Consider the following 17,830-nt stretch of genomic DNA (forward strand, 5'->3'; position numbering starts at 1 on the left):
CAGAGCAAGAATTGATCCAGAACGACTACGATTGTAACACAAGGACTCAGGAGCTGGTGTGCACAGACGCTCACAGGCCACAGGTGGGATAAAGAGGAGCTTCAATAACAGATAACAGGTGCAGGAGCACAAGGCACATCAACTACATTTATATCCATGATATCACAGTGATACTCACAAACAAGTATCCTTTGGAGAATCACTCCAAAAACTGATTAAAAAATCAAGCATGGGCTGGGAGCAGTGGCTCACTCCTGTAATCCCAGCACTTTGGGAGACCAAGGCAGGTGGATCACAAAGTCAGGAGTTTGAGGCCAGCCTGACCAACATGGTGAAACGCCATCTCTACTAAATATACAAAAAAAATTAGCCAGGCATGGTGGCGGGAGCCTGTAGGGCCAGCTACTTGGGAGGCTGAGGCAGAAGAATGGCATGAACCTGGGAGGCAGAGCTTGCAGTGAGCCAAGATCGTGTCACTGCACTCCAGCCTGGGTGACAGAGAGAAACTCCGTCTCAAAAAAAAAAAAAAAAAAAAAAAATCAAGCATTTACCCTACATACATGGAAGTGAATAACCAAATAGTAGAAAAGTTTCTCTTTAAAGTATTACAGCTAATACATAAAGAGAAATGATTGAATAGAACATCACCACTCTACGTTCTTAAGAAATTGATGGTTCTAGGCATTGAGCACCAACAACTGATAACATCTAACATCATTAAAAGGACACAACCAGTCTTTATGCGCCTCCTAATGAGAAAACACCACCACTTAGGAAGCAGTTTTGCTGAAAAATAAAAATCAAATTTAAATCCTGTCCAACCACTAGATGTTTTGTCTACAGGGTAACTACAAATACGTGGCTATTTAAATTAATCTTAACAAAGATTAAATAAAATTTAAAATTTAGTTCTCCAGTCTCATTAGCCACATTTAAAGAGCTTAGTAGCCACAAGTAGCCACAACCCACAGCTCAGATATACATTCCGCTCATCACAGAAGTTCTATTAGTATTGCTCAGTACCCACTCACAGGAAATACAGGAGGGCCTGTGAAACTGCAGAGGGATGCAAAGCAATCCACAAAGTCCAGAATACAAGAAACTCTACAGACCAAAGACTTGGTTTATTAAATAAAATGTAACCAAAAAAAGAAATGGGAAGGAAAGACTGTTCACTAAAAATGTTAAAAGATAAGACTGAAAAACAGTAAGGAAAATCAGGTAAAAGTAAACTGTGATGCTTATAGAAGCATGGAGGAAGAAACCAGGAAGAAAAGGAACGCATCACCTTAAGAGGCTGGACCACACCTCCTTCTACAGGGAGGAAGGGGACTGTGGCTGGTGTCACAATTGAGCAGCAAAGCTTGATTTCCCAGCCTGAGTGTTGAGTACAGGGGTATTCACCTTCTGGCAACCCATTAAGCTAAACAATTGTTTTTACGTGGTTTTCTATATCTGTATTAAATTTCACCATAAAAAATGGTTAAATAAAATCTCATAAAGTGCACTAAGTGTTATCTGGCAAATTACAATAGGCAGTATGATAGCAATTGGGCCTCTGTGAGAAGTGACATCTAAGCCAAACTGAATTGACAAAAGAGAAGGCAGCCTTTGGAAGATCAGAATATTCCAGAAGGGAATACAGAGAAAGGGGCTGGCGCGATGGTTCACTCCTGTAATCCCAGCACTCTGGGAGGTTCCAAGGCAGGAAGATCACGCGAACCCAGAGTTCGAAAGTAGCTCAACATGGTGAAACATTATCTCTACAAAAAATGCAAAAATTAATCAGGCCTGGTGGCTCATGCCTATAGTCCCAGCTACTCTGGAGGCTGAGATGGGAAGATCTCTTGAGCCCAGGAGGCTGCGGCTGCATTGAGTCACTTGTGCATTGAGTGTAGGCTTGTGCCACTACACTCCAGCCTGGGCTGCCGAACAAGACCATATCTCAAAAAGAGAGAGAGAGAAAGAGAAGAGGTCTCAGAGGAGGGTGAGCTGTGGTGAGTTTGAGTACTAAATGAATTCCAGTGTGATTACAAAGTGGTGAGCTGCAGGAAGAACATTTACAGGTATCACAGATTTCTCTATGCTTACAAACAGCAGAAACTATAAATGTTAACTCAAGGGTGCTACGTATATCCTAGTGATAAGACACAAAATACATCTGATGTATAAAAACTTATGTGTGATGCTTCAAAATAAAGATGCACACTACTGTCCACACTGGAAGCTGAACCTGTCCTCCGTGGGCCACGTACATGGTCTAACTAAACTCAGAACATGTTACTGTTTAGGATGCATGAAGTGCCCACTGCAATATCTGGAAGAATGACCTGTAATCCTGTAAAAATGAGAAGCCAACAACAGGTAAGCAATATTGACATCAGATAATCTTATTCTAGAACAATTCTCTAATTCTCTAATAAATCAAATGTACTACCCAGCCTTACCTCCTCTAAATCCCAGTCATGGGGGGCCTCCACAAGAAATCTAGAACAGTCCAAAGAGTCAGCCTTATGCTTACACTCTCTGTCAGGCTGGTTGACACGAAACAACCCTCCAAGCTCTTCTTGGGTATCACCATCTTCTTCTTCATTATCTTCTGCCACTAAAGAGGACACCATGGTAGAAAAGTGAGAACAAAAACTACAGCCCTAGAAGACCCATCATTTTTAACCAGTTAGGCCATGAGTCTTCGAACTCAGGAACTGAGGGCCTCTGTCTGTGATGGGTATGGCAATAGCCACATATGAGTTAGGCATTGAGAGGGCAGGGCAGTCACAGATTAAGAGAGCCAGGAAGCTATTGCTGTACATGTGTGGGGCTCCTGCGCTCCTGCACGGCAGCAGCTAAGAGGCTGAGAAGGAGTGAGAATATTGGCGGTGGAGGGAGGGAAGGGACATTTAAAGGCTGAGTTTTAGATTACTAAAGAAGAGCGCTAAAGAATATTGAGCCTTTCATCACTAAGAGTACCTAGACAAAACCTGAATGAAAAACAGTATACAACAATCTTCCCAATTCACTGGGCTGAGCCCAAAAGTCTCACCATGTGGCCTTGATCTCCCCATGCAGTAACCAGGGAGTACAATGTAAAGTTCATCACTATATATTTATTTTTGCATTAATTCTACCAGAAAGAATATATAGGTAAGTTTAGTAAAGCATAAAATCAGAGGACAAGGGCAAAAGGGAGAACAAAATGTGTTATACAGTGTTCTAATTCTCAGAAAGCAAAAAAGTAAATATTTTTATGGGCAGAAATATTTTTTTGGCACTAATCTACAAAAAAATTCTCATGAAGGACTTTTAAATAGGGAACATAACATAATGCAATGGACAGCATTTGCATCAAGTTTTACAGCAAACCCATTAAGTCTACGTTATAAGACCAATGTGTAGTCCTCATAAGCTGATGATTAGAGACATCCATCAAACATGAAATGTGATGGACAGCAATTATGGATGTCAACAATACCAGCCCAATCCTCCAACCAATTCCCTCATCTAAATAATCAGAGAAACTAAAACATTTCCAGCTCTGAGCCAGAATTCTTTACCTGTCCCATAAATAAGCTTTCGGAGGTTTGGAGCTGCTTGCTGCTGCCTCAGAAAGGCCTCAGCTGCCTTTCTGGAAAAGTCTTCCTTCCACTTGAGGGCACCTGAAACGACCAAAGCCAACCTCCAGTTAGGCTTGTTTACATGCCTCCCCTCCCTCAAGATCCATCCACAATGCAGCATTTCAACAGTTAACAAAATCACAGAATCAACAGACCCCCAAATGGAGACATTCCATTGGGTACCATTTCGAGAGCCAAGTTGATAGCAGCAACCAACTAAATTTAAGCTTACCTGAGGTTTTTTTGGAATCATTATTTTCTTCCTTGTAATCTTCTTCCTCTTTGAGTAAATCTTCTATATCACTGGTCTCATCAATTAAGTTCCTTGGCCCCAGTTTCTGACCACTGCTCACTTGAGAAGGCTTTGAAAGCTTTTTTCTAACAGCCTCTTCATTTTCTGAGTCCTCTTCCTCTGCACCGAGTGAGGAGCTTTCTTCAGATTCATCTTCAGATGCAAACGCCTCTTCAGCTGTGCAATGCCCAGAATCGGAAGTGGGGAGAGCTGCTTTCTTCATCAGCAAAGACTTCTCCAGATTCACACGGTCACTCTGGCGATTAGCTGGCGACAGCCCTGCTTTACTACCTTCTCCAACAGCCTTTGATCCTGAAATGCCCCCCTCTCCTGCAGTGCAGTCCTCTTCTTCACTGCTTTCATCAGCTTCCTCTGCTTCCCCTTCTTCCGCTGAGCTCCTCTCAAGGTCATCATCACTGTCAGCAAATGCTGGCAAATCCATTTCACTGTCTTCTTCCAACTCTTCAAGTTTCCATCGTTTGACGCCCTTACCAGCCATATACTGATCAGTCATCTCAGCATTTTCCTCCTCTTCTGCTTCCTCATCACTAGAGCCGTTTTCCAACTCGTCATCTTCGGATATTTCATCATTTTCTTCATCATCACTATCTCCAGATTCATCTTCATCTCCAAAAATGGCTTTCCGACGCATTCGCCCAGTTTTTAAGTCCATTTGTTTTTCCTCCTTTGGCATCAATAGCCTGTATTACCAAGGAAATATAAAATAATTCAATTTGTACATTAATCAGCTAATCTACAAATGGCAATACAGTCAATGAAAAATACAAAGAAACAGAAAATGTCAAGGAATTGTTTAAGATGACATAGCATAGGGAAAAAATGATCTGATAAACATTGGAAGAATTAATAAGCAAACTCGGACATGGTTCCCTAACACCACACTTCAAAAAAGAGAGAGAATAAAGGAATAACCCTTAAAAAACAAAAATCTAATTTTAGAAAAAAATTGCTCAAAAGGGAAGTTAGTGTTTTGTAGATTTTTTTGAAAGCTGATTAATTTCTAAGCTAAAAATACATGATCCTTAAGAGAAATGGCTGAGTCCAGGCCCAAGGCAGAAAGAGGGCAAAATGAGCCTGGATCCTCTTGTTCTGTCAGAAAGTAAGAAATGCTCAAAGACTAACAGAGACAGTTGAAAGGACACAGGAGACAGGCTGAAGGCTCCTGCGGCCAAATCTGGGACAGCATAGGCATCAGGAAGAATAATGATAGTGATGGAAAATAACCCATGGAACAAAACGCAAGTGCATTAGTCAGCAGTGATACGGAAATAAAGGGGAGAAGTGAAAGCTCTTTGTTAAAAATGCCAGCTAACAAATGTAGGAGGAATGACAGAGGAAGAACATCCATTTTAAGTCACCAGTGTCATATCTGATAGAGAAGAATCATCAGGAGGCTAAAATCACAGTATAAAAGAAAACTGTATGAAGCTATTTAATGTAGCAAGATATATAAAATTATGAAAACATAAATTTGAAAAAACTGAAAATCACACCAAAAGAGATGGATAAGTTAGAATATAGCAATAATAGGCCAGGCATAGTGCCTCACATCTGTAATCCCAGGACTTTGGGAGGCTAAGGCAGGAGGATTGCTTGAGCCCAGGAGTTCAAGACCAGCCTGGGAAACACAGTGAGACCTAATCTCTAGAAAAAAAAAAAATTAGCTGGGAGTGGTGGCGCACTCCTGTAGTCCCAGCTACTCGGGGGGCTGAAGCGGGAGGACCACTTGAGCCTGGGAGTTCAAGGCTGAAGTGAGCCCAGATCATACCACTGCACTCTAGCCTGGGAGACAAAGCAAGATCTTGTCACACACACAAAAAAGAATATACCAATAATAACAAAATGGTGACTACATAAAGACTGTACAGAAAAAGGAAATGCTCAGAATATAGAAATAAAATTATGTATTTTAACTGTAACTATAGTAGAATAGAGTATTCTTATAGATAAAGATGACTAGAAGGATATACAAAAATGAAAATCGCTAGTAACTTCATTATAAAGGAGTGATCTTTCGGCGAACACTTCGTATCTGTCAGGCATTCTGCTAGGTAGTTTATGCACATTGTAACAAATTACAAACTAGATAATCTCAAAATTTTCAGATAAATTTTACTGGGAGTCATAAATCAATACAACAAAACCAATGTTTTGCAAACATCGACTATGTATAAAGGTATACAAATTCCCAACCCAGACTGAAAAATAATTCACATAAGCCATACGTCCATGGAAACCTACCCATGGGAGATAATACAGCATAATCTAAATAAAACTTTCAGAGACAAGGCATGTGGCTTCTGGACAGCCACAAACTCCTTGACTCTGCTCTAGTGTTTTGGCCACCAAAAGAAAGCCAAGTGGACTCACGTCTTTTAAAAAACCAAAGGCAACCTATGGAAGATGGCGTGGTATTTGAGGAATATTTGGGGTCTGTTGAAAAATGCATCCTGTATTTTATTTCAAGAAAAGACTCCCTTGTAATGTCAGGTAAGTAAAGAGCCCTCAGAGACATGCACACACAAAGAAAAACAAAACAACATAGAATGAATCCCACCAAAATGTGTTATGATGGCTGAATTATGGGTGATATGATCTTCTGTAATACATCTTTTTATTAAAAATAGAAAAAAAGCAGACTTACCCTTGAATATCTATATCCTCTGACCCAAGTGGCTTGGAATCAGAAAACAGTGTCACTCGACTTGAAGCCATCTTGGCATCAATGGTAGAGATGGTGGAGATGAGACTCTGGACCAGCTCATGGGTGGGCCCCACCTTGTCCTGTCAAGACCACCAAGAAAGAGCATGTGAGAAAAGCACAAAGATCCTGGAGAGACACTGGTTTCATTCAGTTTCTCAAAATTATCTTAGACACATTTCCTAAGAACCTTTCTTAATGCCTCAAAAAGCAGAGAAGAAAATCCTTACAACAAAGCTTAAAATGGATCCCCATCTCCATTAAACTTTTCCAAAGTTCAGGGAGTATGTAACCTGATAACCTAAACACCTAGGTAGAAAAACCTCAGCTCCAATGCTACAACAATGCTAGCTCTTCTAACATTTTAAAATAACCCTAATTTTAACCCAATAAAATTCCACTTCAGAACTAAGAAATTAATACTTGAAATCCACTTTAAAATACAGAATGAGGAGACCATTGTGAATGAGAAAAAGACCAATGAGAGCTGGCAAGCACACTGATTTTGTAGAAACGGGGATGGGCCATGCAGGCACCACATGGCAGCAGGGCCCGCGCTGGGGCCATGGATCAAGGAGGAATGGAGGACAGGACTCTTCTGCTTGGTACAATGAAAAAAAAGTATTTTTTTTATCCTATATATTTACAATATGCATTTGGGCCTTTATTATAAGTACAAGAGAAAAATCTTCAATAAATAAAAGCTGACTACATTATTTTTTGTGATTAAAAAATAGACTCAGAAAGAATAATGAGAGTTCAGAGAAATGACGCCCATCTCACCGATACCTGAAAACCGTGGCTGCCACCAAGGTCAACATAGACAGCGTCTTTGTCATACAGCACACCCCCAACTCCAGAAAGAGGCGCATAAACCAGCTTCTCCTTCTCATTTAAACAGCGCTTCTTTTGTTGTTCAGGAAGAGCACAAGGGTCTGGGAGGAAACTGATGTCACTCACAGCAAAATCTCCTACCCCTGGAAGACAGGATCCAAAAGCAAGCTTCAGCTGACAAGAAGTCAGAAGTATCTACTGTTGACTGGGGGGTTAAAAACGAGCCATAGTCCAAGGGCTTAACCCATGACACTAAAGAAGGGCATTGTGCCACACTGGAACAGTGGCCCTCTAGCTACAAGACAAGAGGTCAGAGAAGAGGGGATTTGATAACACCTTTGCAGGCCTACACACATCTGGATTACTTTAAAAACCTCCAGCGAGGCCATCTTCCCTTGTTTGGTCATTTTTCGGTTTTCCTGAGAAATGAAGTCATCCCAAGAATCCTATGTGTAATTCTAGTATGTACTACAACAAGAGAATACCTGGCATGTGAATTTGGCTTTTATTTTTCAAGTGTGCTCCTCTTAAATAACCATAAAGTGACACCTTCCGGTCACATTTGATGTTTGTTCGGATATCCTCTGGGTTTGTCAAATCTTCCATCCTAGAAAAATAAACTCAATCATGCAGCAGAAATGAATGCCAAAGTTCCTATACCTCCTTTCAGGTGTCAATGACTCATCACACTATTGTCCACTAAGCACATCATTTAGAAAACTAGAAAATGCAGAAATAAAGAAGCACCATTCCCCATCCACCAGAGGAAAAGGGGCAGGCACACAACTGTGTCTCTAGGCTGAAAGTGACATTCATTCCAGAAGACACCAGACAGGGAGATGACATCCACCTGGGGTCGGGGAAGAGTGAAGAACATATTCAGAAAATCCCTTGCTGGAAGAGAGTGAGCCTGTGCTCTGGGATTTTTACTGTGGCTTGGATTCTGGCAGGTGGAAAAAGGGTATTCCAGGCTGAGAAAACCTCATGAGGAAGAGCACAAAGGAAGGAAACTGAAGGCCATGAAGGCACACACGAAGGACTCAAGCACCCGGGCACGAAGGCAGCATCACTCAAAACTGAGGCTGAACGTAGGATGTAGCCTTAAATGCTTCCAAGTCCTCCCATTTTCCTAAACATCTCATAATTAATTTACTCCCAAAGGCACAGCATCTTTGAGCAATGATATAAGTAGACATTTCCCATCAACTACACTACTATCCCCACTATTCAAACAGGCACAAAATAAATCCTATCACTGTTCTTTTTCTAGCCTTTTTAGCTTTGAAATATATGGCCCAAGAAGAAAAAATTTACAATCACTTTTTACCTGTCTGCCAGGACATAAGGGTGAGAAGTTTGCCATGTGAGAGGCCTAAACTTCATAACTGTAATAAAACAGCCCAGATTGTGGATTTCTTGGTTTTGATATTCTCCATGCACCATTCCAGAAAGGTAGAACAGCTTGGCACCCTAAACATTAGAGCAAAATTAAAAATTAAATTTCAATTAAATTCTCATCAATACTGCAACAAAATAAAAGTTCTAAACAAGAAGCAATCCTAAGAAGGGAGACTTCCAGCAAAGCCACTGTCCTCAGGCTTCCAGGGCCTTGCTGGCTTCTTTCAGGACTTATTAGAACCCCACAGAGGCAGACTGCTCTGCAGTTGAGCCGGGGCATCCATCTAAGTATGGTGAAGAGAGGGGGGTGAGGCGTCTGAGCACAGAAACGGTTCTGTGGCCGATGGACCAGAACAGTATAGAAAGGAAGGGGCAGTGCCTGGTCCTGTAACTAGGAGAAATTTCTGATGTACTCTATTATATAAAGTCCCGACCCCAAAACAGCCAGACACTGCCTGGCGCAGCAGGTACAGAGACAAATGAGATACACCAAGAGGCCCAGAACAAGCACTCTCTTGAGGGAAACCTTCCAGAAGACTGAACACACACACAAAGGAATTCAGCAGGCCAGAGACTGAACACATACACAAAGGAATTCAGCAGGCCATAGACTGTGAACACACACACACAAAAGAATTCAGCAGGCCAGAGGCTGAACACACACACAAAGGAATTCAGCAGGCCATAGAGTGTGAACACACACACACACAAAGGAATTCAGGAGGCCAGGGACTGTGAACATACACAAACGGAATTCAGGAGGCGAATCCTAGAGAGACGTTTAGTAATGTCTCTTCAGTATTTTTACTTACTTATTTTTTTGAGACAAGAGTCTCACTCTGTCACCCAGGCTGGAGTGCAATGGCGTGATCTCAGCTCACTGCACCCTCTGCCTCCTAGGTTCAAGCAATTCTCACTTCTCAGCCTCCTGAGTAGCCGGGATTACAGGCACACACCACCACACCCGGCTAATTTTTGCATTTTTAGTACAGATGGGGCTTGGTCATGTTGCCCTGAGCTCAAAACTCTAGGCTCAAGTGATCTCACCGCCTCTGCCTTGCAAAGTGCTGGGATTACAAGTGTTAGCCACTGCGCCCGGCCTCTTCAGTCTATTTTAAAAGGATTATACTGCTAGTATCCAACAATCATTTCTCCTCTTACCGGGTAAACTTCTGTCCAGAACCTGTGTTTTAATCGCTTCTTTGTTTTCTTCAGTTGCTTATTATGCTTGAAGGAGTCGAGGTGGGTGAGAACTCCCATAATTTTAGGAAAGCCATGTACTTGACAGATGTTTAGAAACTCAAATGTTTCCATTTCGAACCCAAAGCTGGCATCTATAAGCATCAGTACCTACAAACAGAACACATCATTTTTCAAAGAAACTACCAAAACAGACCACTTACACTAGGGGTTGGCAACTGGCCACGGGCAAAATCCCGCCCATCACCTGTGTTTGTAACTAAAGTTTTATTGGAACATAGCCACATTAATTCATTTACATTTTGTCTATGGTTGCCTGTGCACTACAACTGCAGAGCTAAGTAGCTGTAAAAGATACGATCCACAAAGCCAAAAATATTTACTATCTGGCCCTCAACAGAAAAGTCGCACTCCAGACTAAATCAAATAACTACATAGGCATCACCCAGACAGAGAAACCACCACCCTCTGACTTGCTCTAAAAGCCAATCATAAGACGATGTCCACTAGGATGCAAACTTCCATTATAAGAATTTTAATGTATGAGAAGTAACTCAGAAAAGGCTGGGTCTCACCTGGCCCTTACCTAAGAAATTCTAATTTAAGGAAATCAAGTTTTCTGTAAGGTATTTTTAAGCCAAATAACAGGTCTCTGACATCCAAAGAATGGGAAGAAAGTGATAATCAATGAAATATATTAAATATGTACAGAAAACCAATCTCTTCTTTCAATCTCCTCATAGAAAAAAAAATCTGTCTTTTGCTGAGAAGTATGCAGTGGAAACCTCTATCTTATATATTAATTTGGATAACTCAATTGTTAAGAAATTTTTTTTAAATAGCTGCCATTTTAGAATTAGGTCAAAAAAAACAGTAAGATTATGATGATTGGTAGTCTGTAAGAAAATATAAGCAGATGAGACCAATTTTTAACTTTTAAGATGCTTCAAAGATGCAAAATAATTTCAGAATTGATTCCTGGAAACTTCTAGTTTAAGTATTAAAAACATTTCTGTTCTTATCTTTGCATAGATAACTAAAATTAACAACAAAGAAAAATGGAAACAGAAATGCCCATCTTTGATTAAACTAGGAAACACTCAAAATCCGAAACCACAGAATATATGAAGGTGGGCTTGTGAGAAAGCACAGCTGCCACTGCAGACTGAGGCAGCAAGCACAGCGTTCCAGCAACACTGGACCAGCTCAAAGGACAGGCAGAATATCCTCACACTACATTTAATGTCACAGAGTGCCAGGGGGCAAGCAGCTGGTTGTAAGGTCAGGAAGAACGGGGAACAAACAGTCCCTCAGCTGCCAGTCTTTGTCATCTAAGCCAGTGTTACTCCCCTACTCCACACACGCACGTACACACCCAAATTCATGTATTGTGTGTGCCTTGCTGTACACAGGAGGCTTTGACAACCCACAGCAGAGCAATCAACATAAGCTACGCTAAATAAATCATGGTGCCTCCATAAAATGGAATATTATATTAAAAAGGAGGCAGAGTTACAGTACTTATTATATACCTCCAAGATACATTATATGAAAAAAGCACAGCATAGAACAGTGTGTAAAATAAGCTACCATTTGTGTTTTTAAAGGGTGGTATGCGTGTTTATATGCATCTAGAAGGATACTGCTCTGCAGGGATCTGAATGACCAGCGGTTACACCAAGGAAAAAGAAAAATGCACATTGTGCGTATCCTGCATTACAGTTAGAGTACTTTACCAAATGTGTGTGTTCCTTTTGAAAAATCTTTAAAAGATTTACATAATAGGCATCTCTCTCAATGATGGTTAAGAGGCTGGGAAGGGGAGCAGGGAGGGAGGGACAAAGAGGGAAAGCTTAACAGGTACAAAAATACAGTTAGACAGAATAAATTCTGGTGTCCAACAGCACAATAGGGTGGACTACAATTTATTATATAATTCAGAATAACTACAAGAATGAAATTGAAATGTTCCTAACACAAATAAATGATAAATGTTTGAGGTGATGGATATCCTAATTACCCTGATTTGATCATCACACATTGTATGCTTCTATCAAATACCACATGTACCCCATAAATATGTATAACTATTATGTATCCATAATAATTAAAAATAAAATTAAAGGCATCTCTTAATATGTATGTCTTTAATATTAGAAACTTGCTACATTTTACATAAAAGAGAAACAAATGACTTCTATGAACTATTTTGATCATTTCAAGTACATAAGATTTAGTAAGCTTACACTACATTAATAACACTTATTTTTACTAATAGTAGCATTACATGTTCAAAATTTGAATGTTATTTAGTTTTCTGACATTACAATGGCACAACTTTAAAATCTGTATTACTTTTTATTTTATATTTTAGGAGTATTCCTGGGCCAAAGTATAAAATCTGTAGCTCTTTGTTACCAAACAGCTGTCTAAAAGAAACCAAGGTATCTCTCACCCCACACTTCCTCATCAATATGGCTTACTTTTCTGCTAATTTGTTTTTATTTTTTCTAATTTAAAACATAAGTTAATAGAATACCAGAAGAGTGAACATTATCATTTCCATAAATGCAAGAGTATGTACATTTTCCATACACTGAGTACTGTCTAGATTTTTTATTGCTAAACTCTGACCACTTCTTCAGGGCAATTCATGTACTTACTTTAGCATTATCATTAAGGATGAAGGTTCTGGAACCATCAGGAACAAGGGTCCCATCTTCACACAAGTTATTTAACTGCTGGGAGGCTCTATTTCATCTTATGTAAACTACAGATAATAACTACTCACCTCAAGGGTGCATCAAGGATTTATGTAAGCTAAATTTGTAGAAAGCAGTTAGCACAGTGCCAGGAAGAGTCCAAGAAAAAATGGTACTTACTATGATATATTTGTACGTATATATGTATACATATTAATGAGCTCTTATTAGTTGTGTTCATTAAAGGTTTTCTCTATCCCGTGATTTGCTTTTAGATTTTGGAATACATTTCATTGTGCACATTCCATTTTTATTATTAATATAACAACATTTATTACCATAATTATTATCATCAATTCAATCATATCTACTGTATTACTGATGATGACTATGATTCCTTTAATAATCATAGGACTCTCTTCCTTTCATCACGGGATAAATAACCTATCACGATGCTCTAAGTCTCCATCAGCACCCCAGGCTGCCCCTGCTGACTTACCAGATCTGCTACTTTAGCCAGATCAATCATCATGTTAATATCACACCCGCATTCAATAATGGTGAGTCTGCGCTTTTTACCTATACGTGAAAAGATGAAAATTTTACTTTAAAAAGATCCTGAAAAAAACTCTAACCATCAACTCTAAGTTTCATTTTTTAACTGCATCCAGTAAAACATCATATAAGTTTACAGGAGTGTACCAGAAGTTCGTTTTTATAGGCAAAAACTGGTAAAATAAAATAAATTCCATTCTGTTTTTCTTGCTGTGTTCTAAATTTAAATAATATCAAAAGTCTACCCAGATGAATAAAAGTGCTCAAACAGGGAAAATTCGGACTGCACAGGCTCCATGATAACCATGATCTTGCTGTTCAGCTGCAGGCCAAAGTCTTTACCTCTATCAAAACTTCCCGTATTCCCACTATAGCTACAAACATCCTCAAACATAATGCAACAGAATATTCATAACAATAATTATTTCTAAATTAAGGTAAAAAGAAAATGGTCAAGAAAATATGGGCTGGGTGCAGTGGGAGGCCAAGGCAGGCAGATCCCTTGAGCCCAGGAGTTTTGAGACCAGCCTGAGCCACATGGGGAAACCCCATCTCTACAAAAAAAAAAAAAAAAAAAAAAAAAAAGGGAAAAAAAAAGAAAACTTAGCCAGGCGTGGTGGCATACACTACTCAGGAGGCTAAGGTAGGAGGATTGCTTAAACTTGGGAGGTTGAGGCTGCAGTGAGTTGTAACCACACCACTGCACTCCAGCCTGTGCCACAGAGTAAGACTCTGTCTCAAAAAAGGGAAAAGAAAATATAGATGCTCCAAAGATAAAGAAAAGCCTCAATCCAACTATACTATTGCAATAACAAGAGATTTCAGACTGCACATTCCCATTCTACCACTGGAAGTTTGTTTCATTTTCCCTCAAACTTGGAAAGGTCACCATCTCCCAAAGCAGACAATTCTCATAGGAAAAAGAGAAAACTCGCACTTCCACCAGAATGTGGCTTCATAAGGCAAACGTGCACATTTTCAATGTGAACATTATCACATGTTATCTCCGGGAACTTACCCTTTTCTGAAGCTATAGCCAACTTAGTAAAAGTATAAGACAGGTAACATGATATGACAATATTTAACATGTTCCGCTCAAGAAAACAACAAATGCATGCATGTCCCTCAGATGACAACAGCCACGCCAACTCTGTGTCTGCTGCGGCATCTCCTACCTGACACAATTGTCACAGGGCCTCTGATCTCGGTCAGCTTCTGCCGGGTGAAGTTCCGAATGAGGCATTGTATCAAAGTGCTCTTTCCAACTTTTGGAGGCCCCATCACCACTACCACTATTGGTGGGGGCTCCAGTGGAGTTCGATCAACCACTGGAATATGATGCTTTTTTGTCTTCAAATCCTGAGTCCTATTCATTAAAAATAAATAAATAAATAAATAGTAAACTCACTTTCAAAATAGAGTAAAAGGTATCAACTTCATAAGTAAACTTTTTTAGTACATTTATATATATGAGTACTTTAGCACATTTTATTGAGAGGACAACAGACAATATATAATTAACTTGTCCGTTATTAACTTGTTAACTTCTGGCCCCATCCAAATAACTGCTGTTCAATAAAGATGTAACAAGACGACTTCAATAGCATAGAGAGCTGAAAATTAAACACTCCTTAAATCTGACTGTTTTAAGAGTGATTTTAATAGTTTTTAAAAAAACCAAAAGGTAAATACCGAGGCAGTGCATCATAACAGAGCAGAGGCTCTGGAGTTAAATTTGGCTCTCCTACTTACTGGTTACATGATTGGAGGTAACTTGTTCTCTTGACCTCAGTTTTCTTACCCATAAAATGAGGGCAAGAATGATTCCTACTCTGGTAAGGCTGCTGGAAGCATTTAGTTGAATAATGTTTAAAGTATACCGTTAGGCATATCACAAGGGCACACTAAATAAAGCTATGTTAGTATTAAATATTGTAATTTTTGTATTTTATATTACAACTATGTAAAACATACCTAGGGGGAAAAAAGCACACTTATCACCATAGAAACAGTTTAAAATTTAGGAACAAACAAATTCTATAAATTCTTGCATCTTGGGCAATAAACACCAACCAGTGTGCAGATGCTGGAGGCAAGGCAGCTTCTATGGGAAAGCTTCTCACGTTTTAGTGAAAGCCACACACCACGCATCTCCATGTCCTTTGGAGCTGGACTAGACTCATGAATCCAAATGTCACCTGTGAGAGCCTCCTACTATTTAAAAAGAATCAATGGAAGAACGACCAGACTGTACCCTAACATACCTGTGAAAGGATCGAGCCATCCGCACAGCAGACTGAACTGCAAAAGCTTTGGGATTTCTCTTCCGGGCATCTTCTTCGTCTCCTAGCTGGAGATCCTGCAGATGCCGCTTCTTTTTCTTTGCAGCTTTGGGCCCACTGTTTTTCTTTCTGTGTTTCTTCTGGTCTTTAGTCTCCATTGTAGCTATTTACCAATAACAAGTAACTCTAACCTACAAGGAAGAAGGTTGGGGTAACGAGGTGGGAGAAGCATTTTACAATCCAGGCAATACCCAGGGAAAAACAGTAAATTTCATTTATTTCTTTATGAAGAGATGATGTATTTATTTACTGAACAAGGGTAGAAATTGCTTAACCATTGCCAATTTCATTTCTCTCTGTTATGCTATAAATTAGATGAGTTACCTCTCCTAAAGTTACATTTTATTGCTGTTACTTTTTATTCATCTTAAGTGTCAACATCAGCAGTATCTATTTCTGCAAGGATAGAAATATTCTATATCTGTACTTTTCAGCCATTTAGCCATCAGCCACATGTGGTTACTTAACAATATACTTAGGGAAACTGAAAAAATGAATTTTTAATTAATTTCATTCTAACTCTAAAGTCACATGTGGCTACCACACCGGACAGCTCAGACCTAAGTATCAACTGGAGTAAAGAAGTGGTTTCCCAACTTAAACTAAAACTTACATTTTAATAAAAAATGTAAAACGTTTTTATGAACTTCCAATATGATCGCAGTATTACTTTTAGTACCTGTTGACTCTGTAAAACTCCTAAATTACAACTTACTTATATACATTTGAGAAATAGCAATATCTTAGCACATTTTATAAAGAGTACAACAGACAATATATAATTGTCAAGTGTTAACTTGTGAGATAGGACTGGTTCTAGATGATACCTGGAGACCCCATGAACTTACAGAGGCCCTTCCAGTGATTTCTGAGTTACCTGGGAATCTGTGGCTAATAAATTGGTAATCACTAAATTAGTGAGTTTTTTTAAGGAAATGGGGCTTCATAAAATCTGACAGCTTGATTTAAAAAAAAGGGGGGGAGCAGGATACTATTTCATTCAATTAAGGTACTGTATTCATTCAGTTTAATAAATATTTTGTCTGTCTATGATGTGCTAGGCACTGTGCCAGTAAATGGATACAGCTATGATCTGACTTGCAGAGGAAATCCAAACTAGTATCTTCCGTGCCATGCAATAAGGGCGACATTGGAAGGCTGCACAGGGTACTACTGGAGCACGGAGGTGAGTCAGAGGCTTCCCACAGACTCACACATCAGCGGAAACAGAAAGTCTTTATATATCACCATAATGTCAAGAACACTGGCCGGGAGTTAGAAGAGCTAGGCGCTAGGAACGCTTTGAAACTGAAGAGCTGTGTGATTTCAATGATTATGTTTCTTCTCTGCTATATTTTAGTTCGGAACTTGTACTAATGTTTCTCTCCCTGTCCTTTTTTGGTGGGAAAAGCACAATTTCGGGTCAACAGATCCGGCTCAGGTCTAAGTCGCCTGCCGAGACCACGTCGCCAGGAAACTACGTCTCCCAGCCACCTTCCCTCCCTGTCCGGGCTCTCTGCAGGGATTCATCCGGTCACTCTCCCAACTACCACAGGACACCTCCGGCAGATGAGAAATATGCCGCTCCTCGGGAGCAAAGATGACCCGGAGGACCGGGGAAGGACCTTCCCACGCGCACGACTCGCGATCCTCCCAGTGCCCCAGAATCAGGGACCCCCCCGCCGCCTACCCCAGCCCGCTGTACTGAACCTGCTGGCAACTGCGACTCCTCAGTTCAGCATGGACACCGCCGGAAACGGAAATTCACCGTCGCGCCGACTCGCCGGAGGGAAACAAGAAGGCAGAAAAAAGAGACCGGCGTGGGGACGGCTTTCCGGGCCTGAAGAAAGACTGCTGAAAAGCTGAGTGCGGACGCAGGCGCAGTCCACGCAGTGCGTTTCACCGGGTCCGAGTACTTACCGAATGCGCTCCACCCCGCCCTCGGAATCCGCGGCCTCAACTTCCGCTGTAGGACTCTGGAGCAGCGAGCACCGCACTCGCCCAAGTCCTGGCCGAAGGCCAGGGCGGCTCTGCGGCCTGGCGCCGGTTAGTTAGTGTGGTGCAAAAGCCGGAAGGAGACACATTTGGTCTTGGCCTCCCGGCAGTCACCGTACCAGGGACGAATGGACTATCGCTCGATTTGGAGTCCACTTCCTCCTCTTTAAAGATGA

At 40.5% G+C, this 17,830-nt stretch overlaps 1 protein-coding gene across 8 annotated transcripts in view; it reads right to left on the minus strand.

The window, feature by feature from the left end:
- The window catches only part of LOC105486637 (ribosome biogenesis protein BMS1 homolog), a 56,679-nt gene extending 39,176 nt beyond the window's left edge, over nucleotides 1-17,503 (minus strand). For 3 of the 8 annotated variants that reach the window (XR_011608038.1, XR_011608037.1, XM_071070107.1), the window contains exons 1-12: nucleotides 17,350-17,495; nucleotides 15,582-15,790; nucleotides 14,493-14,683; nucleotides 13,262-13,341; nucleotides 10,022-10,210; nucleotides 8,790-8,932; nucleotides 7,948-8,069; nucleotides 7,418-7,605; nucleotides 6,572-6,711; nucleotides 3,847-4,607; nucleotides 3,555-3,656; nucleotides 2,448-2,605 (exon numbers count right to left, since the gene is read on the minus strand). Coding sequence is in view for 5 of the 8 variants with exons in the window: in XM_071070107.1 (XP_070926208.1) it covers nucleotides 2,448-2,605; nucleotides 3,555-3,656; nucleotides 3,847-4,607; nucleotides 6,572-6,711; nucleotides 7,418-7,605; nucleotides 7,948-8,069; nucleotides 8,790-8,932; nucleotides 10,022-10,210; nucleotides 13,262-13,341; nucleotides 14,493-14,683; nucleotides 15,582-15,757 (2,250 nt within the window). In the remaining 3 variants the exon portion in view is untranslated. Of the gene's footprint in view, nucleotides 1-2,447; nucleotides 2,606-3,554; nucleotides 3,657-3,846; nucleotides 4,608-6,571; nucleotides 6,712-7,417; nucleotides 7,606-7,947; nucleotides 8,070-8,789; nucleotides 8,933-10,021; nucleotides 10,211-13,261; nucleotides 13,342-14,492; nucleotides 14,684-15,581; nucleotides 15,791-17,349 lie in introns of all 8 variants that reach the window. The other 5 variants (XR_011608036.1, XM_071070106.1, XM_071070108.1 and 2 more) reach the window with 4 other exon arrangements.
- Nucleotides 17,504-17,830: the final 327 nt, after the last annotated feature.

Source organism: Macaca nemestrina, chromosome 9 (assembly GCF_043159975.1).
Source record: "Macaca nemestrina isolate mMacNem1 chromosome 9, mMacNem.hap1, whole genome shotgun sequence".
NCBI lineage: Eukaryota > Metazoa > Chordata > Mammalia > Primates > Cercopithecidae > Macaca > Macaca nemestrina.